At 33.6% G+C, this 26,503-nt stretch overlaps 2 protein-coding genes and 1 pseudogene across 3 annotated transcripts; 2 read left to right on the top strand and 1 right to left on the bottom strand.

The window, feature by feature from the left end:
* Positions 1 to 7,500: 7,500 nt before the first annotated feature.
* LOC125874842 (uncharacterized) lies at positions 7,501 to 11,974 on the top strand. The gene is made up of 3 exons (XM_049555873.1): positions 7,501 to 7,799; positions 8,888 to 8,998; positions 11,227 to 11,974. Exons 1-3 carry the CDS (start codon positions 7,683 to 7,685, stop codon positions 11,434 to 11,436), a joined length of 438 nt encoding a protein of 145 aa, XP_049411830.1. The 5' UTR covers positions 7,501 to 7,682; the 3' UTR covers positions 11,437 to 11,974.
* Positions 11,975 to 12,111: 137 nt separating this feature from the next.
* Positions 12,112 to 13,847, bottom strand: LOC125873533 (arogenate dehydrogenase 2, chloroplastic-like; annotated as a pseudogene).
* Positions 13,848 to 18,724: 4,877 nt separating this feature from the next.
* On the top strand, positions 18,725 to 26,455 carry LOC125874364 (GATA transcription factor 26-like). Of its 2 annotated transcripts, none has more exons than XM_049555243.1 (8): positions 18,725 to 19,222; positions 21,701 to 22,066; positions 22,744 to 23,173; positions 23,550 to 23,622; positions 23,976 to 24,079; positions 24,269 to 24,455; positions 24,541 to 24,661; positions 25,845 to 26,455. In XM_049555243.1, the coding sequence occupies exons 1-8, from the start codon at positions 19,183 to 19,185 to the stop codon at positions 26,153 to 26,155; spliced, it is 1,632 nt and encodes a 543-aa protein (XP_049411200.1). In that variant the 5' UTR covers positions 18,725 to 19,182; the 3' UTR covers positions 26,156 to 26,455. The 2 variants fall into 2 exon arrangements, with proteins under 2 accessions (XP_049411200.1, XP_049411201.1); XM_049555244.1 differs by having other exon boundaries at positions 18,728 to 19,222; positions 25,860 to 26,455.
* Positions 26,456 to 26,503: the final 48 nt, after the last annotated feature.

Raw genomic sequence — 26,503 nt, 5'->3', positions numbered from 1 at the left:
ATAATAATAATAATAATAATAATTCAATATGGGCAATTTGGAAATTGTATAAAAGAATTAAGGGCAAAAAGGTAATATACTTGGTCAACATAAAAGTGCTTTTAAGTTAAAAAAAAAAAAGCTCCCCCCCCCTAGCTTTTAGCTTTTGGCTTAAAATAAGTCATTTTTGACTTAAAATAAGTCATTTTGATAATTGCCAAACACTCTAATAAGCCAAAAACTGGCTTTTAAGCCAGTTTGACCAGCTTAAAAGCCCATCCAAACAGGCTCTTAGTATCTGTATTCGCCTTGAAGCTCAATTATATATATCGTTTTATTTTTTTAAGTGTATATAAGATATTTAAATTTATATAAAATTGAATAAGTAATATTTTTTATATCTTATATGGTGTCCTATATATATTATATCGCATAAAATATATATATATCTATTTATGTAACTATTCTAATTCGTGCTAAATATGATCCATTCAGGAATAACATTTCGTACGAAGAATTTTTGGCTTGAAATAACCTCTATACCTATCCTTTTTTACTTAACACTAGATTGTTTTAACTAAAATATTTTTTAATCATGTTTTGAAAATTTATACCATTATTAATATTGCTAATAAAGATAATATTAAAAAAAAGTTTCTCTTAATTTTTTATACTTAAAATAAGTTTCTCCTACGTCTTCATTAGCATGGCACGTCCTAGAGAAGATTAAGGCGGCGGTGTTTGGATGTATGTGTGCTTTTAAGGTTCCAAGAATGAATTATTGATAGAATGTTGTGGTTTTCTATAAGTTCTGTTGGCGAAATGGTCTGATGAAATCTTGTACTTGTATGTGTTTGTATTCTGGATCCTTCTACTTACTCTTTTGTCATCTGGATTCCTGAATTCATTCAAACTCAATATTTTAAATACATTTTTTTGATGTAATATGATGCGTGTTGCACAAATTCGTACACATTGACAAAAAAAAAAAACATTTTAATCCATGTATGAATATTATATTTCATATAGCCTATGACTCATATGAAGTAAGGATAGTTGTCATTCCAAAGGCGATTCCAAAACCATCGCGACTTTTCGCCTCTCCCCTTCTCCTCTCCGCAATTTCTCTATGATTTTGCTCAGTTGAAGCTTAGTTGGAGCTCAGTTTCACTGCATTTTTCATTGTAAGTTCTTGTCTTTTGCGTTAGTTCTGATTTTTTTTCATTTTCTTCGTGCGTATCTATTTGATTTTAGGGTCATTGTCATTCGATTTTGTGAAATATTTTGGAAATTTTACTTTGGTTTGTGTCTAATGTTAGTGTATTATGCTTTCGTAGTGGATTTATGACTTCGAGTGACTTCAATGGCATATTTCGTGAATTCGAGTAGATTCTATGGTTTATTCATAAAATCTCAATTTCAACTGAAATTAATATTTTATTTATGATCAATTGTCTTGGTTATTAATAGTGTTAGTGGTAGTGGTCCATTGTTATATCAATTACAACAATTCATTAGTGGTCCATTGTTACATAAGATTCTTGACACCTTGTTTTCTTAAAAAAAATTAGGGCTTTTTGTCTTACAGTCTTGGTAAGTTAATGGTTTAACAATAGTTGTTTTTCTTTTGACTTTACATGCATCGTAAGTTAATGGCTTTAACTATAGTGACACTTCAATTTCACTATGGAGGTTGTTTTGTATCTGATCCTACTTTAAGGTATGCCAATGGAATCACTAGTCTTGAAAAGATTAATATAGATGTAGATGAGTTGCATATTATGTTGTTTCATAAAATAACACTGGAATTGGGTGTTGAAAATGTTGAGACATTTGGATGTAGAGTTAACAAGAAGGGTATTTTTTACATGTTAAATACTGATTCTGATGTTTTAAACTTTTTTAATGGTTTGAAGGGTGCTGATTTTGTTGGTGTATATGTTGTACATCCCATTAATATACCTTTAGTTGTTGAGGAGATACTTGTATTGCCTAGCACTAATGCTGATGTGTCCTCCGCTCCACAAAAAGATAATGCTGATGTGTCCTCCTCTCCAAAGATAATGTTGATGTGTCCTCCGTCCCACACAAAAAGATAATGCTAATGTGTCCTCCTCCCCACACAAAAATTAGGCTAATCTATCATCCTCCCCACAAATAGATAGGGTTAATGTGTCTTCATCTCAACCATTTGATGAAAATAAAAATAGACATTTAAATCAAAATCAATCCCCTATAGTTGAAGAACATTCCTCTTTAGTTGAAGAACAAGCCCCTAGAGTTGAAGAACATTCTGCTTCTGATTCACTCTATGATGTTGATGAAAATATTGATGATTTGAGTGATTTGGATAAGGAGTTGCTTCAAGTTAGGCAGTCTAACATTCAATAACAAGTTAAAGAGAAGGCTGATAGAGTAAATCTAGATGAGATACCATCTGGTTATGTAGGTATAAATGCTGATTTTGAAGACATTTATAAGGAGAAGAGGGGGGATTTGAAGGCAATTTGGGTGATGATGACCCTTATTTTGATAGCTTAGATCTTGATAGTGACATTAGTGAAGATGAAGGGGATCCTGTTGAGAATGATGAAGTGGTAGATCCAACACCTAGGAAGGAAAGTACAAAGATCTACTTTGATCCAACTGCTAAAGAAGTTTTATTTCAATTGTATATAATTTTTTGAATCATATTAAGTTCAGGAAGGCACTGCAAACTTACTCTATTAAGAAGGGTGTTAATATTAAGTTGAAACCTAATGAGCAGGAAAATATAAGGGAAAAGTGTAAGAAAAAGGGTTGTCATTGGCATATTCTTGAAAGTATTGATGGTAACACTGAAAACTTCAGTGTTAAAACATATTTTTCTGTCCACAAGTGTTTTAAAAGAACAAGAAACAAACTTTGTACCCCCATTTGAATTAGTAAACATTACAAGGAGAGGATTATGAGTGAGTCTACCATCAAACTACATCATATTCAGTTTTTGATACAAAAGCAATATGATTTGTATGTTAATAAGACAAGTTGTAGAAAGGCAAAACTAAGAGTTATAAATGAACATTTGGGAGATTTCAGAGAGGCGTTTGCTAGATTGTATGATTATGCTGAGGAATTAAAGACCACAAATTCTGGAACTACTGTATCTATTAGGACATCCAAGAACACAATTCCAAAAAAAAAAATAGATGTTTATGAGCATCTATATTTGTCTTGATTCTTTAAAAAGTGGTTCAATGACATGAGTGAGTCTAGAGAAGGCATTGTTAAAGCTTTGTTAAAATATAACAAAGAAGCATGGTGTCAGACATTTTTTAAAGAACATAGCAAGTGTGATGTGGTTGAGAACAACATGTGTGAGACTTTCAACAGTTGGATTTTAAGTGCTAGGTTCAAATCAATAATCACTATGCTAGAGAAAATAAGAGTCAAAATTATGGAAATAATGAATCAAATGAGAATTTTTTTAGAAAAATGGATTACCGATGTATCACCAATGACAATGGATATTCTTAGAAAAAATGCAGAAATTGCAGATAATTGTGAGGTAAAGTTTAATGGTGATCTTGGCTTTGAGATTCATGATCCACCATATAAACATATTGTTGACCTAAAAAAGAAGGTGTGTAGTTGTAGGTCATGGCAACTAAATGAAATTTCTTGTGGCCACACACTTACATCAATTTATTATAAGGATTGGGTTGTTGAGTCATTTATTGATCACTGGTATAAGAAGGAAACATACCTGAAAACATATAATAGGTTTATTCAACCTATGACAAACATGAATATGTGGCCAAAAGAGTACAAGATCAGCCATTGAACCACCTGAAATTACTACCATGCCAGGAAGACCAGAAAAAACAGGAGAAAAGATAGTGATGAGCCTGTTAAGAAGAAGTTTGAAAAGGCTACAAGGAAGGGAAAAAAGATGAAGTGTTCTGTGTGTAAGACTTTTGGACATAACAAGAAAGAATGTCCAACTCTGGTAAGTTGTGCTTTAATGTCTCCATGTTACTAAATTTTACTTTTGTTATACTTTTGACTTTAATATATGTTTGTAGAAAAATGCTGGAACTTCAACTGCTGGAACAAGTGTTGCAATTGCTGAAACAAGTGCTGCAACTGCTGAAAAAAATACTGCAACTTCAGATTCTACAAATGCTGCAATTGGAAGCCAATCCAGTGTAAATGCAGGTCCAAATGCATGTCCAAGTGCTAGAAGGCCTACACATGCTTCATCAAATGGTGTGAGGCCTGCAACTGCCTTAACATCTGGTGGAAGGCCTATTAGTGCTACATCAAGTGATGTGAGGCCTGCAACTACCTCAACATTTTGTGGAAGGCCTACAACAACTCCATTAAGTACTCAACAATCAACTTTTAATGCAGCTGGCCAAAAAAGAAAGACTAGCATAACTTTGAGAGGTGGTGCAACTCTTGGATATAAGAGATCAAGATAAAAAAAAAAAAAAAAAAGCAAAGACAACTGGTTATAGTCTCTTATTTGGATCAGGTGGCAGTGTAACTGAGAGGGTATGCATTTTATCATTTAAACACATTTAATTATGTTAATTGATATTAGTTCATCTTTACGTTCAGATTTTTGTTGTTCTCTTAGTCTGGAAATACTGATAGGGTGTTACATAATGCTACATTGTCAAGTTTAACTCCTACCAATATTGATCTACCCAATGGACTAGGGTGGAAGGGAATAACTGCAATTACTCAAAGACAACTACGAGAGGAGAGTTACAGAAGCACTAAAGGCACAACAGACACTCATGCCACGCCAAGAACTCAAGGCACACATTAAATTTCACTTTGTTTATCTTAATGGCTTGATCCCAACTAACTTTATTTTGATTAATGACTTGATCCCAACTGTTTTGGTTCTGCTATTAGGAAGACTTTGTTTTTGTATATGAATTTGTGTTAAGTTGCTATTGGGAAGACTTTGTTTTTCTGTATGAATTTGTGTTTGAATGAAGTTGCTATTCATATTTCTGAAGCAAATGCAGTCAACTATTGAGGCTCATGTCTTTGTTATTCCATTTCATTATCAAATAACAACTTGTACAAATCAATAAATCTTAAAAATAATAGCTAGAAACCAAATAACAACAATCACAATAACAATGATATCAATACTAGTGTTTGATCATTGTCTTCCTTGCCTTCCTTGTCTTCTATGTCTTGCTTGTCTTCCTTGCCCTGAACTCGTTGATGGATTGTTGATGTTGTATTGTTCTTGGCATGTTGAATCATTTGCATCAGCCTATCGAAAGAATCCACACCCATTACCGGATGAATATTTTTGGCAACCCCAAAACATTCTTCCAGGATTAGTTGGTGTTCTTGATGTCTTTAGTTCAACATATGTTCCATAGTAGCAACATCGAACCGTCATCGTGAAGACCAACAAAATCAAACCAACAAAAATACAATAGAATCACACACAAAAAAAGAGATGAGTAAATCGAAGGAAAAAATAAAAGAGAAAAAAAAATTAAAGAGACAATATCGACAAAAAGAGGAGAAAAAAACTCAAATTTGTTCAACAATAGTGTTGAGTGAAAATAAGGAAGAAGAGATTGTCTTTAAAGGTCAAAATATGACCGTTATTGCCTTTTGAAGGTGTCTCATGCTATTGTTTTGTGTGTTTCACATGCTCCTTGTGGATTCTTTCCACATAGGATGCCACATCAAAAAATGTGATTAAAATGTTGGGTTTGGATGGGTTCAGGAGTCCAGATGACAAAATGATAAGTATAAGGGTCCAGAATACAAACAAGTACAAATATAAGGATCTACCAGACCATTTCGCCTAAGTTTGTTTGTTATTTCAAAGAGATATTTATGCAGCTTTTACAGTAGGATTAGGATACTCCACTCCCTCTATCCAATAATAATTCTCCACTATTGTCTTGCATATTTTTAAGAAATAATAAATAATAAATAATAAATAATAAGAATAATATTATTATTTTATCTTTTCACTTCATTAAATTTTAATATTTTAAAAAATATTTTAGATGATAAAGCATTTAATAACAAAGGTAAAATAGACAAGACAAAAAGTAAATTATCCTGGACAAGTATTATTGGACAATAATTTTTAGTACAATGAATAACTATGATGAGGGAGTATTATTTAATACATATAACATAGTACTTCTTTTATCCATTTTTACTTGTTTACTATATTTTTTTTGGTCTTTATTTTTTAAATATATTAAATTTAATACTTTGAAAAATGTATTAGATGCTCTCTATTTCACTTTAAGGGTATATTTTCCCCTTTCGTCTATTAATCAACTAATTATAAATTAAGCTAATCCTTGTACCAATCATGGAATGACCAGTTCATATGTGAGTATAACTTGTTTTGGCAAAATTTTTGGGAGAGCAAAACTGCAAAAGTACCTATTTTTAATGTGAAGTGTTTGACCAGATTCTTGAAGGAAAATAACTATTTCCGATGAATACCAAGATTTAATATTTTCAATAGTTAAAAATGTAAGTTAGAATCAATTTTTAAAAGATTTTAACAAATTAAAGGAGCATTTGGACATGATTTCAAATCATCATTTAAAACAGTAATTTAAATTTGAAAATTTGTTTAAACATGTATTCAATTTCTTAAGTTGTACCTATTTATTTTCATAAACATAAAAATTCTACAATTTATGAAACTATTAAAAAAAATCAATTCTCGTACAATATCAAAAGAGCAAATCATAAATAAGGTATAAAAATATCTAAGATACTATGTTAATAAATCATATATTTCTATTTTTTATAAATAAATATTTTTGATTACAAATTATTTTGTTATTCTTTAATAAAAAATTTCCACACAATATACATAATTTGTGTCCTTGATGATTATACAAATCAAAATTTTATCATGATTGCACTTTTAAAGAGACACGAAAGCGAAAGCCATGAGATTGCTTTTGTTACTTAATTTTAGTTTTTTTAATTATAAAATATAAATTTATATGTCAAATTTTACATTAATAAAATCACATTTTGAAACCCAACTTCTTAATAGTTTGACATTGAAATTGAATCTGAAATTTTTGGTAAATTTCATATAAAGACGTTTGATTTCAAATCAAAATATGAAATTAAACTCTTAAAATTTCTATTCAAACACCTATTAATTATAGCCCAAGAATATTTTTTAAACTAATTAATCAAACACAAATTACTTTATTACAAGAAACACTTAAAAATTTTAAAAATATTTTTCAAAATAAATTTCAAAAGTCTGACCAACGAAAATACCATTAAATTGCGTATGCTCAATTTGGAATACCTTACCAACGTGGGGTTGTGGTGCAGTCATAGTACTGCTTCACCTTGACCTGAGATTTCGAGTTTGAGTCTTAATATGAAATTTTTTTATGTTGAAAGCCTCACTCCGTGCGATTAGAATTTAGTTGGAGCTCCACTCGAAACACGGAGGAAAAAAAAAACAAGGAATATCTTAAACGCACTTGGTTCTTTTATAATATTCCCACGTTACTGATAAAAAAATGAATTTTCACCAAATACATAGAAAATACAGGGGAACAATTTCTTCAGCTTCAGTTTCAGCTTGGCAATGAATCCTGTTCTTCAAAGGTGAAATAAAAAAGCTACTGCTCATTTCACGTTACCAGTGATTTTGGGAAATTGAAGCTTGATTACCTAAGATGAAGAAGCTTATAGAATTTGGGAAGAAAGCAATGTTCTATATTAGGGTTCTTTCAGGCTACGAAGAGCGTAGAATCCGATCTTATCGATTGCAGATGCAACAACGTCTTCAACAGGTCATTCAATCAATTTTCATTTCACTTTCTTAATTGTTAAATCTGATTCTATGGTTATCATTGTATCCAGATTAGTTATTACTGGAAGGAAGTGCACCTGAATAAAGCGGATTTAGATATTAAAGGAACTTAATTAATTTGAGATCGAGGTGTAGTTAACTATTTGCTGTATTTTGTTTGAGCTAACAGCATTTTCATATTAATCCAAAATGTAGTCGATTGGGACTGTTGAGTTGGATTAGAAAACAAAACGAAATTTGGAAGGCCTCTGCTATTTGTTGCATAATATGGTTAATTAACGTCTAGGATGTGATTTTGCCTGTAGTAATAAGTTGTCAACACAGACTAGCTTTGTTTGATGTGATATATCCAACTCAAATCATCAATGGAACCATGGTATGGTTTTCGATTCATTTCTGCGTTGTACTTAGAGTGTGTAGTGGACAGTGCATCTATTTGTATTCATATGCAAATTGAATGTTTTGGCATCTAAATAGCTAGTGAACATACTTTCGACTTCTGGGTTGTGGAGAGAAATGTTGGGACGAATAATGTGTTGTAGCATTCCAGATAGCAAAAAGTTTATGCAAATTTCTGTTAGGTTGGGTTACAGCTTCACAAGCTTCGTTTTCCATTAAGCATCTAGGTTCTTTTAATGAGGGGTCTCTTCCAAATTCTGCGTGAAAGCAATTTTCTAGAGAGACGATCTGCTGGTTATTGAAATGTCAAAGAATTTGATAAACCTTGAGTGAACTCGTATATGCAAACACAGTCCAAAATGTAGAAGAATTGCTGTTGATGCTTGTGGCTATAAACTGGTTTGCCCCTTCATGATACCTTGGGTTTGGATTCTCTTTGCTAACACGCTGTACTTCTCCCTCCCTGCTAATATAAGATAACTGTCCATGTGCATGTAGCATGGAACTTAGATGATTTCTTGGGTATACAATTAGTAAAGAGAGACCCCGAAGAAAGTTAACAGATCAAAAGTGTATAAGTATTGGTGGTAGATTTTTATTTAGTTGTTTTCTTCGGTTCGACACTCTTATTATTTTGTCTCTCTCTCTTTGTATGTAATGTCTGAACAGGCGGAGGAGAGGAAGGTAGCAATAAGGAAGCTTCCTGAACAAATGATTTTGTCAGAAGTTAGGCGCATGGTGGAAGAGATGCAAGCTTTGAATAAGAAGCTAGAGGAAACTGTGAGTTCACAATTTTCTTGAATTTTACCTGTGGTTTACTTTCTTGCACTTAAGACTTCTGTTTTGTTCGTGTTTAATTCAGAAGCATGCTGATGGATTAGCTTGGTGGCCCTAATTTAATTCTTTAATATTGTTCTGCTTTCCTGGGTATTGCTGTGTATTATTTGCAAAAGAGGTAGTGTTAGGTCATTCTTGAAGTCTCGAAGACAATTTCGGGTCTATTCCACAATACTATGAAGGGCATTCCAAGTGAGCAGTGGGCATAGTTTCCTGCATCCATGCTTACTGTATCTTAATATGCATTTGTTTTTAGAGTGTTCTCGGAAAACAAGCTTAATGCCTCTTGAAAACTAGCTAGAGCATAGCATTTACTGCTGAGAAGATCCGACTTATGTACTCACAATCACCCTCCGTTATCTCATCGGAAGGCTCTGAGACCTTGTTTTGTCTGAGCTCCAAATAGATACTAGTCATGAGCTGCCGATAGGCATTCAGTTAGTTTGAAGACGTAAAAGATATGGAGCCTCGGGAGGAATGTCTTTTGTCATGGGTCCTTAAAAATTAGAGACAGATTTGAGCAAGAAATAGTGCTTTGTAAGGTGCTCAAAAATTAGTTTTTGGAATTGGTAGTTGGTGTAACAATTAGGAACTTATTGAGGAAAAAGAATTTAGTGGAAAAACTATTCTAAAAATTGAAAGAACATTAGCACTGAAGGGTGTGGACTAGTGGTCAATAAAGTAGGATGAAAATCATGGAATATCAAGGTTCAGATCCCAGCTCGGTAAATAAAAGGATGGTGATATCTTCTCATCTACCTAAGCCTTTGGTGGGCTTAGTTATTCGGTACCTATAGTAGCAGATACCCGATGAAATAAGTCAAGGTGGGTTGCAAGCTGGTCTGGATACCGCCATTATCACAAAAAGGGGACAGAAACATGTGAAAGAATCTTACATAATAAATTATGTAACACTGCTTCCATATCTTTTGGTCTTCAGTGTAGCCAATTTCCAACAAATGAATCCCTTTTCTTATCTTTCACTCCTCCAGATGTTACTCTTTTCAGAGAGTCTAGATTTCTTGTATCCCTTTCCTCCTGGCACAGACAGAAGCAGCTTGATGAATTTCACAAAATAGACGTTCTACTTTCAGAGCACAAAGTGGGTTTCAAAACATTGTTTTCTAGGACCACAGAACTCCATTTTTAAAGGCTAAACTTATACCCCCAGCTCTAGAGGAGAACATAGAAGAAAGTGGAATGCAATTGAATAAGCCAACTGGCGGAGGCACTAACCAGTTTTTTCTTGGCTTAAGCTTAATTTGGCTCAATTTCAGGTGTGAACCTAGACTAACCTGTGGCTTTTGGCCACATTTAAATTTTTTACCTAGTTTCTGAGAACTCTTGGGTCTAGAGAGAATATACCATTCCACTTTTGCACATCATATAACCTGACTTACCCCTACCTCCCCTCCTCAAAAAAAAGAAAAAAAGAAGGGAATTCGTAGATAACCTAATATTGAGCTTGCATCATTCAAACCTTGGATTTTGAATGAAAACCTGATATGTTTGTCCCAAATTTTGATTTTTAATGGCTGAAAATCCTGATTTAGAGGGAAGCCTCTTCAAGGATGTATTCATTTGAATGAATTGTTCTTTTTGAGTATATTGAATTTGAGAAAGTGTTGGTATTTGGCACTCCTTTCAAGCCAAGCATCTTGAACCAAGTTGATCGATGTCCTTGATAGGTCTAAGCTGCTTTTTACTCAATTGTACTGTTAAACCTTCAAGCCTTCATTATTGATTTCTTGCTTATACTATTTGGCTGTCTCTGGTAATTGTTACGCTTGGACTTTACCACGTGCTGCTTCATCAATGTCACCATTTATCTTCAACTTGCTACTCCAGTGACTTCCTGTGGCTTTGTTTGACCTTTAATTTGATGATTTACATATTTTGATTTTCCATTGTGCCCAACAGTGTTCTTGTTTACTCTGTGTTTCTCTCCGTACATTTTTTTAGAAGCTGGCTTTACATAATTTTAACATCTCTTCGTTCACTTAATTGTATTGTGACGTCAAGGTATCAGGAACTTAATACGTAGTAGGGTATTAGAGTTGCCTTTAGAGTCCACTCTATTACTTTGCTGATGTTATATGCCACTCCTGGTGCTTTGGCTGATCTTCTGGCTTGGACTCATTGCTCAAAAAAAAATTGGTGAATGCTTTCAGGAGGCTGCTGTTGATGACTATTTCAAGCCAATAAACATGGAAGCAGAAACAATAGTGAAAATGCAGCTTGAAGGAGAGGAGAATAGAACTAAGGATATGATGAATATCCTGCAGAAGCAAGCTTTTCTTGAGAGACTTCAGGCGGAAAAGCTAATAAGTGCAGAAAATGTGGGCACGAATAAACATGACCAAGATAAAGCATCTACATAGATTCCACCAGAAGTAAAAGATGATTTTGTAGAGGTATAAATTGTTCTTGATAATGAAACTATACGAATTCATATAGTTTTGCTTCTTAGATATGGCGTGGTTTTGGCAATCTGAGTGAGAAAAAGATGATCTGCCCGGCTGTCCCTTTCAGAGCATCTGATAAATTTGGAACGAGTAGAGGCCGGAATCTACTTTTGTTTATTTCAATACACATGCTAGTCATATTTCCTGTTGTAAATTATACGTTGTCCCAATGGGATTTTTTCGTTTCGTTCCCAGCATAAAGTTGTTTATTGTTTCAGTAATCACATTCAGCTTCAGCTCTATAACAGATTATTTTTCTCACTGAAAACAGAAGAAAATGTTTAAAACTCACACAAGAGGGACAAACTTGTCCATATGTCTGATTGTAATATAGAAATTTGTGATGGAAGGATCTTTCTTGGTATCGAAGTCTCAAACTCATGAGGAAATAACTCAATTCTCATTATGTAAAGATCAACTATTGCTTATTTTGTTCAATCTTAAGATATATCACTATGTGTTTCTTGTTCTATGCCTCAAAATATTTATACTTTTTTTTATCCCACTGCTGAAAGTATTGTTACCTAATATTGCAAGATAAATTAAACTAATCAACATCATGTCATCACAAGGCATACAATAATATTTAGTACTTTCTTCTTCTTTTTTTTGTAGCATAGACCATAGTTACATTGCTAGTATTGCATTGCCACATTAAAGATTGCGTTAATAATACATCCTTTGAATCCCAGAGCAACAAAAATGCAGACATACCAAGATTCAGAATTCCCTCAGTTGTTCTGAGATTTAATAGCATCCAATGAAGGGGCTGTTAAATCATGTAAATGCCCAAATAACTCCTTCTTCAAAGCCTCAAAAGCCAAGTCAAGTCTCTCCAACTCCTCCATAGCATTTTTATCGTACATAAACATCCCAGAGTACAAGTCAAAGCTATCAGTAGCAGCCAAATTCTCATACCCTTTAGTATTAATAGGAGGTGTTGGAGAAGTTAACACCCTCCCCATTGGATGTGTAATAAACTGTGAATCTGCAGCAAGCTTATCATACACCTTTCTTTCTCAAATATATCAAGAAACTTGTTGTTCTTGATCTCCCTTCACCAATTTGAACACAAAGGCCAAACCTTTCCAACTATTCTTACCACTTTCTGGGATGAGTACAAAGAATATCAAAATGGATAGGCAAAACTTGTAGAGAAATGTTCTTTGGAAATTCTTTTACTGATAAAACATCAACAAACAATGTGTTCCTCTTCAGCCTTTGAATTAGTAGTGACCTATGAACAGATTCAGTTGAAATTATTGAAGTACAAAGGGTGTTGCTCACAAAGATCACGTGGATGTTGGAAAAAAGAAACCCCTAAAGAAAGAATTAGCAATATGGGAATAATCGATTCTTGAATGGGCAAACACAACATGACCTTGACGAACAAAGACGAAATTGCCAAAGTTACCAAGATCCACTATGACAATTTTGAGCTTACTTGACTGAGCATATTGATTTGATCTAATTCATAATCATACGGTTGTGCAACATCAATGGCTTTGATACTCAGGTGGCGGTGGTGGATGATTTTTGATGGAGCTGGTGGGTTGGTGAGATGAGAGTTGAGACCAATTACGACTTGAATTGCAGGTGGGGTGGCTTGGATTGAAGTGGGGTGGGGTGAAATTAAGACAACATGGTATTTGTCTATACAGAATGATTCTTGATTTTCTCATCTTTGATTCTTCAAATGAAGTTTTACAAGATTTGAGCGATATTCCCTTAAATAAGATCAAGCTTAGCTGACTGCTATTTCAAAGCCATTGATACTGCACATCCATATCATTATGAAGTATTGGTGTCAAATCAATATGCTGAGTCAGTCACGTAGGCTCAAAATTGCCGTCGTAGTGGATTTTTGTAACTTCCGGTCAATTTCTTGTAAAAGCCTTAATTTGTTCGTCAAGATCGATCATATTATGTTTGCTCATTCAAGAACAAATTACTAATTCTTTAGGGGTTTCTTTTTTCCAAGATCCATGCACATGATTTTTTTAAGCAATACCCTGATGTTATTGTCCTTTAATTTGTACTTCAATAATTTCAACTGAACCAATTCAAAATCCGAAGATGAACATCGTTGTTTGTTGATGTATTATCAGTAAAAGAATTATCAATAGGAGTAGTAATTTTTTTCTACTTCCATGCCAAATATAATAGAAATGATTAAAAAAATCTTGCTACGCGGTAGAAAATACTTTCTAAAAACATTTGTAGATATCTAACACAAAACGAGAAAGCCGAACCTGCAAACGCCTGGGAGAAACAGCTGCTCTCTCATTCAATTCCGTATTCTTCAAGTAATTCCCTACTTTTATCATCCCTTTTATTGCTCTTTCAGCTTCTTCATTCAGAAATTAAAATCTCCATGGTAGTTGAGAAACCAATTTGCCTGAAACAACAACCAGAAAATGAAAAGTAGAAGAAGGTCGATATTCAAGATAGCTATAGCTACCCCAATATATATACATAATTTTATATGCTAAGGTTTTTGACTTATAATTATTATTACGAGATGACACTCGCCCGTGAACAGTCCGTTGTCACTTATTTGTTTAGGTGGTTTGCTTCATAATGTATCCTAGAAAAAATTGTATGAAGTATGTATGTCAAAAATTATTTTATACATATATATTAAATTAATTATTGTTTAATAATTATATTTCATCCTTTTTTTTTAAGTTTATTATTCTAATTATACAATCCGTCAATCTCAACACGTGATTTGGTATAAAACTTGAGACCTTACTTTGAAATGGTGAAATCTTCTCTGATTTTGGGATGAAAAATCATAGGGGTGTACAAAACCGAACCAAATCGTAAATCGAGTCAATTCGAAAAAAAAACCTGACTAGTGGTTTGATTTGACTTGGTTTGGTTTTGAAAAAAAAAATCCGACTATATTTGGGTTGGTTTGGTTTTAACTAAAAAAAACCAACCCGAGACCAAACCAACCCGAATTATATATATAATTTTAAAATTTTATTTTATACATAAAAATATTTACTTTGATATAATTTTTAAATATTTCTTATACTTTTCCATAGTTTTTATCTTTTAATATATTATTTCAAGTTTGAAACATAGAATTATGAATGGACCAATAAAGATTATAGTCCACAGACGTTGACAATTATAATAAAGCTTAAATCAAAATCAAATTAATACTAATGCAAAAAGAAAATCAATTCAACACTAAGAATGACAATAATATTGAATATTTGTTCTTTAGTTTTATATTGGTTTAAACAATTAAAATACATAATCTAATTTTAATTTTCTTTAATATTTAGTCATGTAACTAATACTTATTAAACTTAATTTTAGCATGATTTAGTACTTTTAAATTATGATCATTTTCATTATGACTTGTTAATTTGCAATATTTGTTTTACGCGATTTCATTACTATTATTTTTGTTGAATATTTTAGTGTCATTAATCATATCATATTGTGTTATATTTTTAAGAAACATCTTAGATAGTTGTATTTTGGTAGGACTAAAGAAATATTTGAAATACAAGTAAATTATATGTTTGTATGAATACTTTACCGGAAAAACCCGAAACAACCTGAAAAACCGAAAAACCCGAAAAAACCCGAGTTTGAAAAACTCGAGTTTTATTGGTTTGGTTTGGTTTATAAATTTAAATATCCGACACAAATGATTTGATTTGATATTTGAAAAACCCGAACCAACCCGGCCATGTACACCCTAGGTTTGGAACATTCTAAAAATAGAACAAAGAAAGACAATAAGAAGGCCATGCACTACAAAAGATAAAGGAGAAAAGATTCTAACCCTAAATAGATTTAGATATATTTAAATCAGGGTAATATGGTAATTTAGAGAGATTTTAGGAAAAAATGTTGATTTGGGATGTTAGTACAAATTATTTTGGGCTTTTATTTTAATAATTAATACAATATATATTATTTAACAACAATTAATAGTCATATACAAAATTTAAAAATATTGATGAAATTTTTGCTAATATAAAATATAGATACAAAATATCTACTTATAATTAATTTCCTTTAATAAATACAAAATTTGAAATAAGGTGATGACAATTCATTGTTAATGAAAAGAGGTGTAAAAAGAAAACCATAACTTCAATAATAAAACAAATAATTTTATTAGTAATTATAGAAATGTGATAATGACGATAATAGTAATAGCAAAAATTAAATAGTCGTAGTAGTAAGAAAAGTAGTGAAAAAAAGTATTTTGATATTTTATTAATTTAGAAGCTTGAGAAAAAATAAATAGAGAGAAATGAGAGTGGTGTCAACAGTCTCGTTGCTTCGGTGAATCACTTGAGTGTCGATACATATTGGGCGTCGTAGAGCTAGACTAGTGAGCTTGTGTTGTTTGCCCAATAAATTATCTATCGAAAGTATCACTTGAATTAATCGACGCTCAATTATCAATAGATTTTAATTTTAATCCTTGCAATAAGAAGACTCATTATCACTTCACATAAGTTTGGGGGTAAATTCATCTCGAAGTGGGACGTACGGACCATATATCATACAAGAAGCCTATTCAACTGGCATGCACTTACAAGTTTAATTTCTTACAAGTTTAATTTGTTGATGTAGATAGTATGAGGATCAGTCCTATTAATGCAAAATTCCTGAAGAGCTACTACCCTTAAAGCGAGATGACGCTCCTTAAGGTACGAGCATAAATTGTATGTCACTCTTGACCGCAAGAGTATAAACTGTACACGACATTCTAAAAAAAATATTTGCTAGGTTGAAAACCTCTAAAGAGGCGGCCTAGACAAAAGTTAGGAAACAAAAAAAATCACTTCAAGAACTACGTTGTGACTTGATTCTCTTCACCGAGGTACGTAAACGTTTAAAATTACAATCGAAGTTTAGTTGCGTGAGTGTCAAAAACCACATGTTCCCACTTGATCGGTGACTAAGACTATGAGTACTCTTTCATCAAATTTCAGACTTAGCACCAAATGGTGGTGACTCGCTAGAGGCAAGCTTTGAATTAGAAGCTAGCGGAAACTGAGTTGTTGAATTTTACCCTGTTGTTTACTTGCTTGCACTGAATACTACTTCTGTTTATTACTCTATGTTCATGTTTAATTCAGAAGCATGCTGATGGACTATTAGCTCGATGGTCCTGATTTTATTCTTTAATCCGACTTCTGTACTCACAATCTTAGAGAGTCGTTTTTTCATTTTTAAGTGGAATGTTCATTATGGCTTTTTAAGTCCGCTGTCAAATTTCAGGGCTCAATCCTAGACAGGCGATGGAAACTATCAAGCTGGAGTACGGTAGGAGCAGAGGGAAGGCACAGAAATCTCATCAAAAGGCTGTGATCAGAGCTTGTTTTGTCTGTGGTCCAAATAGAAACTAGTCATGAGCAAGTTTGAAGAATAATGATGCGACGCCTTGAGAGTTGGAATGCCTTTTGTCATGGGTCCTTAAAAAACAGTGACACATTTTGAGTAAGAAATAGGACTTAATTACTAAGGTGCGCTCAAAAAGTAGTTTCGTAAAATTGGTAACAATTAAAAACATATTGAGCAAAAAGAATTGAGCGGATAAACTATTCAAAAAGTTGGAAAAAAACTTTGTACGGAAGGGTGATGCATAATAGTCAATAAAGTAGGATGAAAATCATGAAATATCAAGGTTCGAATCTTTAGCATCGGTAAATAAAAGGTTGGTGATATCTTTTTATCTTCCTAAGCCTTGGTGGGGAGAGTTATTCGATACCTATACTGTGTGCAAGGTAGCGGATTCCTTCATGCCCTTGATAGGTCTAAGCTACTTTTTACTCGATTGGTTGTCCCTTTCAAAGCATCTGATAAATTTGTAACGAGTAGAGGCTGGAATCTACTTTTGTTTGCTTCAATTACACATGCTAGTCATGTTTCCTATTGTACATTATACATTTTCCCAATGGAATTTTTTCCTTTCGATCCCAGCATAAAGGGGTTTATTGTTCCAGTAATCACATTCAGCTTCAGCTATAACTGATTATTTTTCTTTACTGAAAATAGCAAACTTTTAAAACTAACACAAGAGGGACAAACTTGTCCATGTGTCTGATTGTAATATACTTGTAATAATGCACTGTTGCTTATTTTGTTCTTTTGTAAGTATCATATTTTTTTATTCCGTTGTTGTGAAAGTATTGTTACTTTTTTTTATTTCACCGGTGAACTAACAACCTTAAGATTGAAAGTGAAGATTATGCTTGCCATCCGAACAACTTCTTCTTTTATCAGGTAAAAGTACATGCAATTTTTCCAAATTAAGGACTTCTTATGTTTCAACTCTCCTATGTTCACAACACACTACTCTCAAGTCTCAAGTACATGATATGAGACATAAATGTTGACAACCACTTATTGAAGACTTAGTAAAAATGAGAACTTAGTCAGTGCATGCCAATGAGTGGGACCCCATAATTATATAATCTCTATAGGAGGAGAGATCTAATGGTCAAAATGTGGCTGTGATTGTAAAGAGTGAAAACCAATAACTAAAGCACAAATTGCACCAAAGACCTACTACTTGCAAGATAACTTAAACTAATCAACCTCATGTCATCACAAGGCATATAGGAATATACAATACTTTTCTTTTGTTTTATAATTTGTTTATCTTATTTGTTTAAAAATATTTTTTCTAAAACAATATTTTAATTTCAATTTTCTATAAAAACATATTTAAAATTATAAAATTTAAAATTTTATTTATATTTTTAAATTTTTATGCTAAGTCATAATATAAGATAAATAAATTGAAACTAATGGGATAGATGTTCTTGCTTATCACAAATCAATATAGACAGAAGGTTGATAAAAAGGGTTCAAACAAACTCCTTTGTTTCTTTCTCCTCTTTTTTGTTTTCTTACAATTACTTTTCTATTCCTTTTAATATCTTATACTATATATTTGTTTTTTTAAAAAATAAACTTAAAAATATCCTAATTTTGATCCTTACTTTAAGAGTAATTCTTAGCAAAAACAATTTAAACACTTTAAACGGGTATTATCAAGAATAACCTGTAGTCAACAAGGACATTAGCAGTAATATTCTTCATACCTAAAACAATAAAGTTTATTTACTCAAAGATTAAAAAGAGTAAAAAAATTAATTTCTATTTCCAATAAATAAAGAGGGATTAGAACTTTTCAAGAAGATTTAACACCAAAGAAAGAAAAGAAACCAAAACATCTAGTATTATTTATATTTACAAAAACAACAAGAACCCCATTTTCCGTTCACATTTCACCTTCCTTTTTCCTAAATGTTCATAAAATTTCTTTAAATTTCAGTACCCATTTTTCTTCTTTATTGGATTGTACAAATTCTCAGCTGAAAAGAAAAATCCCATCTTTAATCCCTTTTTTACCTGTTCATAACTGCCTTTTTTCAGTGGGTTTTCTGGGACTTTTGTTTTACAGACTGTTCTTGATGTTCTTGGGTTTTTTGTGTTTTTATTGTAGAAAAGCTTTGATACCCAGTAACATATATATACCAAATATAAGATACTGAAAAGAAAATTTAATAGATATTTCATTTTATTAGTACTGTGAAATTTTCTAAAGGAAACAAAAAAAACTTTGAAATTTTATATTTTTCTGGAATTAAGGGGCAAAAAGAAATTGAACAGATGGGAAAGCAAGGACCTTGCTATCATTGTGGTGTTACAAGTGAGTTCTTGGTTATTCAATGTATTTTATCTCTCATGAATTTATTAATCTTCAGGAAAAAAATAGTCTTTTTAGCTTATAAAATTGTTCCTTTTATTGGATTAGTTTAGTTGTTCAATTATTGAACTGGATGACCATATGTTGGTTGCTTCATAAGGGAAGAGATCACTGACCAATAAAAATTGATGAGTGATATGTGTTGTATGAGTTTATTTTGCTTGTACATTCACTTAACCACAATGAGGTAGGGTAAGGTCTGCGCGTTCTACCCTTCCTAGACTCCACTCGTGGGATTTCATGGGGTATGTTGTTGTTGTATTCACTTAAATCTCTAGATTAGTTTATTGGGTTTGAGTTGGAATTTGATTCTGAATGGTTTCTGTTTATTGCCAACATTCTTTATCCCTCATCACTATGTTGTGTACTAGCCAATCCGCCAACTCCTTTGTGGAAAATATATATGCTCAAAACTTGCTAAGAATCTAGAGGAGAACTGGCAATTATGGAGGTGAATTTGAATCCATTAATCATGAACATAGCATAACTTTTGTTTCGTTTTCATAGGTCAATGTAATTTAGGGATGTTCCCGAACTTTCGTCCTGTACTTCTTTTCCTTGTTCCCTTTCTATATGTGAAAAATGTACTTCCTCAGGTGTCACTTTTCGTGCCAATGAAATTCTTGCTCTTTGACATTATAGTTCCTCTAATAATGAACACATCATAAAAATGCCTACCGATGACTGGTCTTTTCAAAGTTCATGTTACTGATCGTTATAATTGAAGGGTGATTGTTCAGGCATATATGTGGCTTGATTGTTACTCATTCATATTTTCATATAAACATTGGATTCAAGTCACTGGTGCAGTAGGCGCCAGTAGCACATTCTTCATCAGTGTTCACTGATCAAAGGCTTGTAGTGTTCTCTTGTGTTTCTTTACCTCACAAAATGAGCTCATTGGTTTCAAGTTGATATGTTAATCAGTGTTTATCCTCCTTGGGTTGTCTTTAACATTGTAATTGTGGCCTCACATTGTCAAATGCTTGCATTAACAAACTTATGATATTTTCTTAACAACCAAAATCAATCAATCTAGTCAATCACCTACTACTCGATAACTTGTTGTAATCAGCTATGAATATTCTATATTCATTTGCTCTAGTCAGATGCAGCACATCACGAAGATAGTAGCTTTGTAAGTGATATCTTCTTGAAATCTTATCTCGTCTTTTGCTGCATAACCTACCGCATTTGGAACTTTCATAGTTCAGCTTGTCTAAGAAAAGACTTGGTAAGTTTCGCTTTCCCCTCCATTGCTGGTGCTACTTAAAGTAGTAGTTGACATTAGGAAAAGCTTTTTTAGCTTGTACTCAACCTAGGTAACACATGTTTCGGAAGATGAGGTGAGAAACTGGTGGGTTGCCTATAGCTATGTCTTCGGCTTGGGTTTACAGGAAGTTCTTACTGATGTCACATTGTTTTAGTAATATAATGTCCCAAAGCAAATGTCTTTAGAAGTCCACGCAATGCCGTGACTTTTGATGTTCAAATTCAATCCAGTTTTTCGCTCCTATTTATGGTGTTCTAGACTTGGTTTAGTTCTTCTATAAAAGTTTGGACCTTTGGTTGTCTTGTTGTACGATGAAGAAGAATTTCCTTAGTTCACTTCTCTTGACAACAATTATCACTTATGTGCTTTATCCTGTTGTTCTTTCTTTCTAAAAATATATGGAATCAGCTGCTAGTATCAATTTTACCTTTACTGTTGAGCCTTTTGAAAAAGAAACCTTGTATATCTTTCCATTTATTTGCATACTAAGTGACTATTACGGTGCATTGCAATAGCCGGCTATACCACTCTCTGCTTTTCTCAAAAGGAAACTCCATGCTCCAGTGTTCATTGCCCATGAGATGATAGGCAAATAAACTTCCTTTTCCCTGTTATTGCTTAGATGCGCCCTTTGTTCTCCAACTCCATGATTTGTTTTCTTGCTCCTTGATGTTCTCTCTTTTGCCAGTATAACTTTTGCTTCGTAGCTGGACCACTGCAACGCTTATGGATTTTTCTACAGAAACTTTCGGTCTCTTATTTACATCAGAATAGTTGAAGTTTTTGATAGAGTTAATTGCATTTAAAGGAGAGGTTTGCTCTTGGGATTGTTCATGGGCTTACAAAGCAATTCTGAATGAAATTCTCTCACAAATCCTTGTTTTCTCTTCCATACTTTTGAAATGCAAGAACCTTTTGCCTCTTCATCTCCCTCCCCCTCCCCCAATTAATGGAAAAAAGACAACCAAGAAAAAGATTAAAATATAGAAGTGATCAAATTTACATAACATATTTAAGATTATTATTGCAGGGGTGTGCTAATGTTCTTGTAATGTGTGTGAAATTCCTAGTTTCAATTCTCAGATGCCATTCTTTCTTCCCTCCGTATCTATGTAGAATACACTCTTAACATCAACGTATTGCTGCAGGCACCCCACTTTGGCGTAATGGGCCTCCAGAAAAGCCAATATTGTGCAATGCATGTGGATCTCGGTGGAGAACAAAAGGAACATTGGCAAATTATACTCCTCTGCATGCACGACCAGAGTCTGATGATCTAGAAGATTATAGGGTGTGTAGGGTCAAAAACATGTCTTTGAAGAACAAAGAGGCAAAGGTGTTGAAACAAAAGCAAAATCATGATAATACTGTAGTTAGAACTCCTCCTGATTATTATCAGGGTTTCCTTAACGGTTTAGATGAAGATACAAGCAATAGGTCAAGTTCTGGATCTGCCATCTCAAACACTGAGAGCTCTGCACAATTTGGTAATACTGAAGCAAGTGATTTGACAGGTAATTAATTTATTAATGCAGGCTCTATTTCCAAAGAGACAACAAACTACAAAAACTGGATATTGGAACAGAGCCAATGAACTACAAAAGCTTGAAAATATTGGAACTGAATTATTTGATTCGTCAAGATGTAGACATGTTCCTGTATATCTTTTCTTGTTAGCTACTTGAAATACTCTGTAGGCTGTCATTTTTGGTAATGCTCATAGTTTCTGTTCTACATCTTTTGATTGAATTACCAATATTGGAACTGAATTATTTGATTCATCAAGATGTAGATATGTTCCTGTATATCTTTTCTCGTGAGCTACTTGAAATATTCTGTAGGCTGTCATTTTTGGTGATGATCATAGTTTCTGTTCTACATCTTTTGATTGAATGACCAATATTACACTCAGGGTTAGTACCTTCTCTAGTGAAAACTTAGTGGTAAAATCTATACCTTTCTCTTCTTCTCTCAATCAAATCACAGAAGGTACTTTGACTAGTATCTTCTTCCCTACCACATTTGTTATACATTCTCTCGCCTTTTCTTTTCTGTTCTTTGTTTGTACTTTGTATTTGTCTTGTTCATTCTAACCTTCACTTCATAGTTGAAGACGACGCTCACTGAATTCTTGCATAATTGGGTGATTCTATGGCTTCATAAAATATTTCCCCCTTAATTGTGCTATCAGGCCCTGCCCAATCCAACAAATGGGAAGCAATGGTGCCTTCAAGGAAGAGAACCTGCATAAGTCGTTCAAAGCATTCTTCAGTTGAAAAGCTCACTAAAGACCTGTGTACCATCCTACATGAACAACAATCTTCATACTTCTCTGGATCTTCTGAAGAGGATTTGCTTTTTGAGAGTGACAAGCCTATGGTCTCTGTTGAGATTGGACATGGAAGTGTGCTTATTCGACATCCGAACTCAATAGGTAGAGAAGAAGAATCAGAAGGCAGTTCCCTGTCGGTTAATAACAAGCGACGTTATGTAAATGAGGCTTATTCACGATTGTCTACCCCACCTGTAAATATTAATAGGGGTGTCAATTTACCAAATCTTGGCACGGAGAGAACCAAGAAGCCTAACAGTCAGGGAATGGAACAACACCAGATTAAAAGGTGCTTTCTTCTTTAATCTTGATAGCATGCAAAAATGTCTTGAGAAATAAAGGTGCTGCTGCATGTGTTAGACTGGAAGAAAATGGATATGAGGTTTTAAATGCATGAATATCCTGTTAATGTAAGTTGTGATGTGGCTCCACAAAAGAACCAATATGCATCAGGAAGATATATAAATCAGACCAGCACATGCTCTGGACCACATGGTATTTCATTACAATTACTAATTGTGCAGTAAGCTTGTGGTGGCATCAGAAGGGATAATTCAAGCTTGTGGTGGCATTGGTTACCATAATTCCATTATTCCAAGAGCTTCGAACCATTCTCTTTGCCTTGATGTGTGCTTTCCATCCTCTGATTTTATTTTTAAATGCAGGGATAAGGATCACCTTGAAAAATTGCACATTCTTGGACATCATACTTCACCACTGTGCCATATAGACCTGAAGGTCAGTTGCTGCTTTTTGATTTCATTACAAATATTTTTTAGTTTCATCTAATATAACAATGGAATAATTCCTACAAGGCACACTTGTCTTTGCATCTGGAATACATTTCGTATTCCAGAATATTTCCTTGTGTTCATGGATTTTGCTCATCTGTAGATATAAAATGGTTTTCTGCTTTTGATAATCATTTGAATATGTTTGAATTGCAAATATATCTTGCATTTTGCAAGGATTAGCTTCCTCTCTAAGTCAGAATATATTTGGCAAATGTTCAACTTGATTGTGGCTCTGTTGTCTATTAATACTCTGGTGCAATGCTTCAGAACTTATATAATTATGATAATATGGTTCAGGATGTACTTAATTATGAAGAGTTCGTGACGCATTTCTCAAGTGATGAACAGAAGCAACTACTAAAATACTTAGCTCCTGTTGATTCTTTTGCACCCCCAGATAGGTTTGTACAATTTACTTTGTATTCGTATCCTTTTCAATTGTCAGAAGTCTTTATAACATATACAACACTGAACTATTAATAACTAAATCAATTTCAGTGGGTGGCAAGAATCAAGTTTTCTTCCTCTTTGTCCTCCTTCTTCATCCTCGTCAAACTCTGATTGTGTTTCTCTTGTTTCTCTATCTGCAGTCTCAAAAACATGTTCGAGAGCTCTCATTTTGAGGAGAATTTGTCTTTCTTCCAGAAACTTCTTGCAGAAGGTGTTTTCGATAGCTCATTGTCAGGGGTGAAAATAGAAGATTCTAGGACCTTGAAGAGGTTAATATTGTGCTATTTAACAAAGTCAAAGTGGGTGGAAAAGTACAACCTTCTCAAGGTTTGGTCTTCTGTTTTTTTATGAACATTCTACTTTTTCTGAATAAATAGTTCAATTTTACTGAAGCTAATCTTGTTTATGTTAGGACACAAAATGTACAAGTAGTACCAATGGTTATGAAGTTACAGGAGGGCCCAATGCTATTGGGACAGGTCATTCAGTAAATGTGAAGAGGCCACTGGAGGGGCACCATCCAAAGTATGCAGGTTGGTGCCTCTCTTTTTCTATTTTTGTTTTTTTAACAATGTTATGGCATTCAACAAATTCCTCTTAATTGCTTGACTAGTTCTCTTGAAAGTCGTTGAAGTGTGAAGCCATCTATCTAAAAACTTAAATTGTTAGAGAGAGCACATTTTTGTTTACTTAATTATGTTTTCAACACGCACCCTCATGTGGAGGTCTGATCTTTTTAATGGACCAAGCAGTTGTGGGTTCTTTTTTTAGTGGGTGAGGTGAGACTCAAACATCATACCATGTTGAAGTGTGTGACCATCTTATATAAAAGTTGAAGTTGTTAGAGAGAGCTCGAGCACACCGTTATTTACTTAATTATGTTTCAACCTCAACAAATATTTACCTGAGGATTGTGAGAGGAGATGGAATTTACATGTGTGGGTGCTCAAAGCAGAGATGGCACAAGAAGATAGATATGAGGGCTTAAATAAGTTTGAACAATTCTCAATAAAGGTTCTAGCCTATTCATTATTTCTGGTATTGTAATATGCAAGAAACAGATAAAGGAATAGGTTACATGGGATAGTAATTGAGCATCATAGACAATGAGATGTGGTGGAATATCTTGGATGTGGAGGGTATCCTTGTGTCTATTACTGTCCTAGATTGCAATGCATGGGGTGTCTAATCCTCTAACTAGTTATTTTACACATCGCATTTTGTGACATAGCTTGTAAGACAAGGTCAGTGTCATTTTCTACTGTCTTGAGGGGGCTTGGTTCACGCTGGATAATTGTTAAGAGAAATTACCTATTGAAATGGAAGATGGAAATAGGGAAAAGAAAAAGTTCATCTCGATAATTGTCTTTCTCTCACCCTTTTTTTAAACTATATGCCTATGGACCTTCCATCCCAGTTGTAAACAGGCAAGTAGTGACATTCATGACCGATATCTAGGTAAGAATTGCAACTTATTCAGTAGAAAATCATTGCCCTCTCACGTTTGGCTATGTTACCTGCCACCAAAAAGGAAAAAAAAAAAGTGGGAATATTGTTTCTATATAATACATCAATTGTCTAGTCTATCACATATATGACTTGGGGTGGGGGTGGGGGATATACTAGATCTTTTCTCTAAGTAACAAAAAATTCCGTAACTCTATGCGCTGTATGCACTTTGACAATATCATCGATTCATATGGAAATAATTTGCAGACCATTTCGCTTCAGGTGCAAAGAAAGTAATGAAGAGCCCCAAGAGGGTGGTGATGAAAAGTAGCTATGAACAGAAGGAATTAGTAGACAACAATAGCTCTTGCTTCAGTCCGAAGTGCCTATTTCCCTTGCCTTCTAATAGTTCTCCTGTGCTGGATTCTTTCCATGTTGCAAATGACCAGGACGTGCTACTGGATGTGCCATCCAACAGCTCCTTTGCGCAGGCAGAACTCCTCCGACCAACATCTAATTTTACTGCACAAGCAAGCACCAGTAGCAGCTCTGTGTATCCACATCTTGTACGTCCCTAGTGGTAGTATCACAGTTTGCATTTTCATAGGGCATCTAGAAGCTACTTCAGCCAAACCAGATGATTGTGTCTGCATGTTCCTCACCAATCATGTGGTGATTTGCTGAGTTGGATGTTGTGCTGTTTATGTTTCCCCTTTGAGCTATACTAAACAAAATTTTGGATTTAGCTGATGGATATGGTTGTTTACCCTTTTTTTTTTCTCTCTGTAAAGATAGACAAACATTGTATAATATAGCTGGAAATGTGGGGAAGATGGTAATGTCCAGCACTTGTATGCAGTAAAGGTTTTCAACTTAAATTGGGGACAGCCTTTCTATCTGTTGGTTTTGTTGATGACAAAGTTATT

Source organism: Solanum stenotomum, chromosome 8, assembly GCF_019186545.1.
Source record: "Solanum stenotomum isolate F172 chromosome 8, ASM1918654v1, whole genome shotgun sequence".
In the NCBI taxonomy this organism is placed as follows: Eukaryota; Viridiplantae; Streptophyta; class Magnoliopsida; order Solanales; family Solanaceae; genus Solanum; species Solanum stenotomum.
The sequence above is the reverse complement of the archived record's forward strand: the minus strand, read 5'-3'. Positions and strand labels throughout refer to the sequence as shown.

What these genes read in the sequence shown, in the direction of transcription:
- LOC125874364 (XM_049555243.1), top strand. Translation starts at nt 19,183, where the DNA reads ATGGGAAAGCAAGGACCTTGCTATCATTGTGGTGTTACAA. An exon ending in TCTTTTGCACCCCCAGATAG is followed by an intron (nt 24,080 to 24,268) that starts GTTTGTACAATT and finishes CTCTATCTGCAG; the next exon opens with TCTCAAAAACATGTTCGAGA. An exon ending in GCACCATCCAAAGTATGCAG is followed by an intron (nt 24,662 to 25,844) that starts GTTGGTGCCTCT and finishes AATAATTTGCAG; the next exon opens with ACCATTTCGCTTCAGGTGCA.
- LOC125874842 (XM_049555873.1), top strand. Translation starts at nt 7,683, where the DNA reads ATGAAGAAGCTTATAGAATTTGGGAAGAAAGCAATGTTCTATATTAGG. An exon ending in TGCAACAACGTCTTCAACAG is followed by an intron (nt 7,800 to 8,887) that starts GTCATTCAATCA and finishes ATGTCTGAACAG; the next exon opens with GCGGAGGAGAGGAAGGTAGC. An exon ending in ATAAGAAGCTAGAGGAAACT is followed by an intron (nt 8,999 to 11,226) that starts GTGAGTTCACAA and finishes GAATGCTTTCAG; the next exon opens with GAGGCTGCTGTTGATGACTA.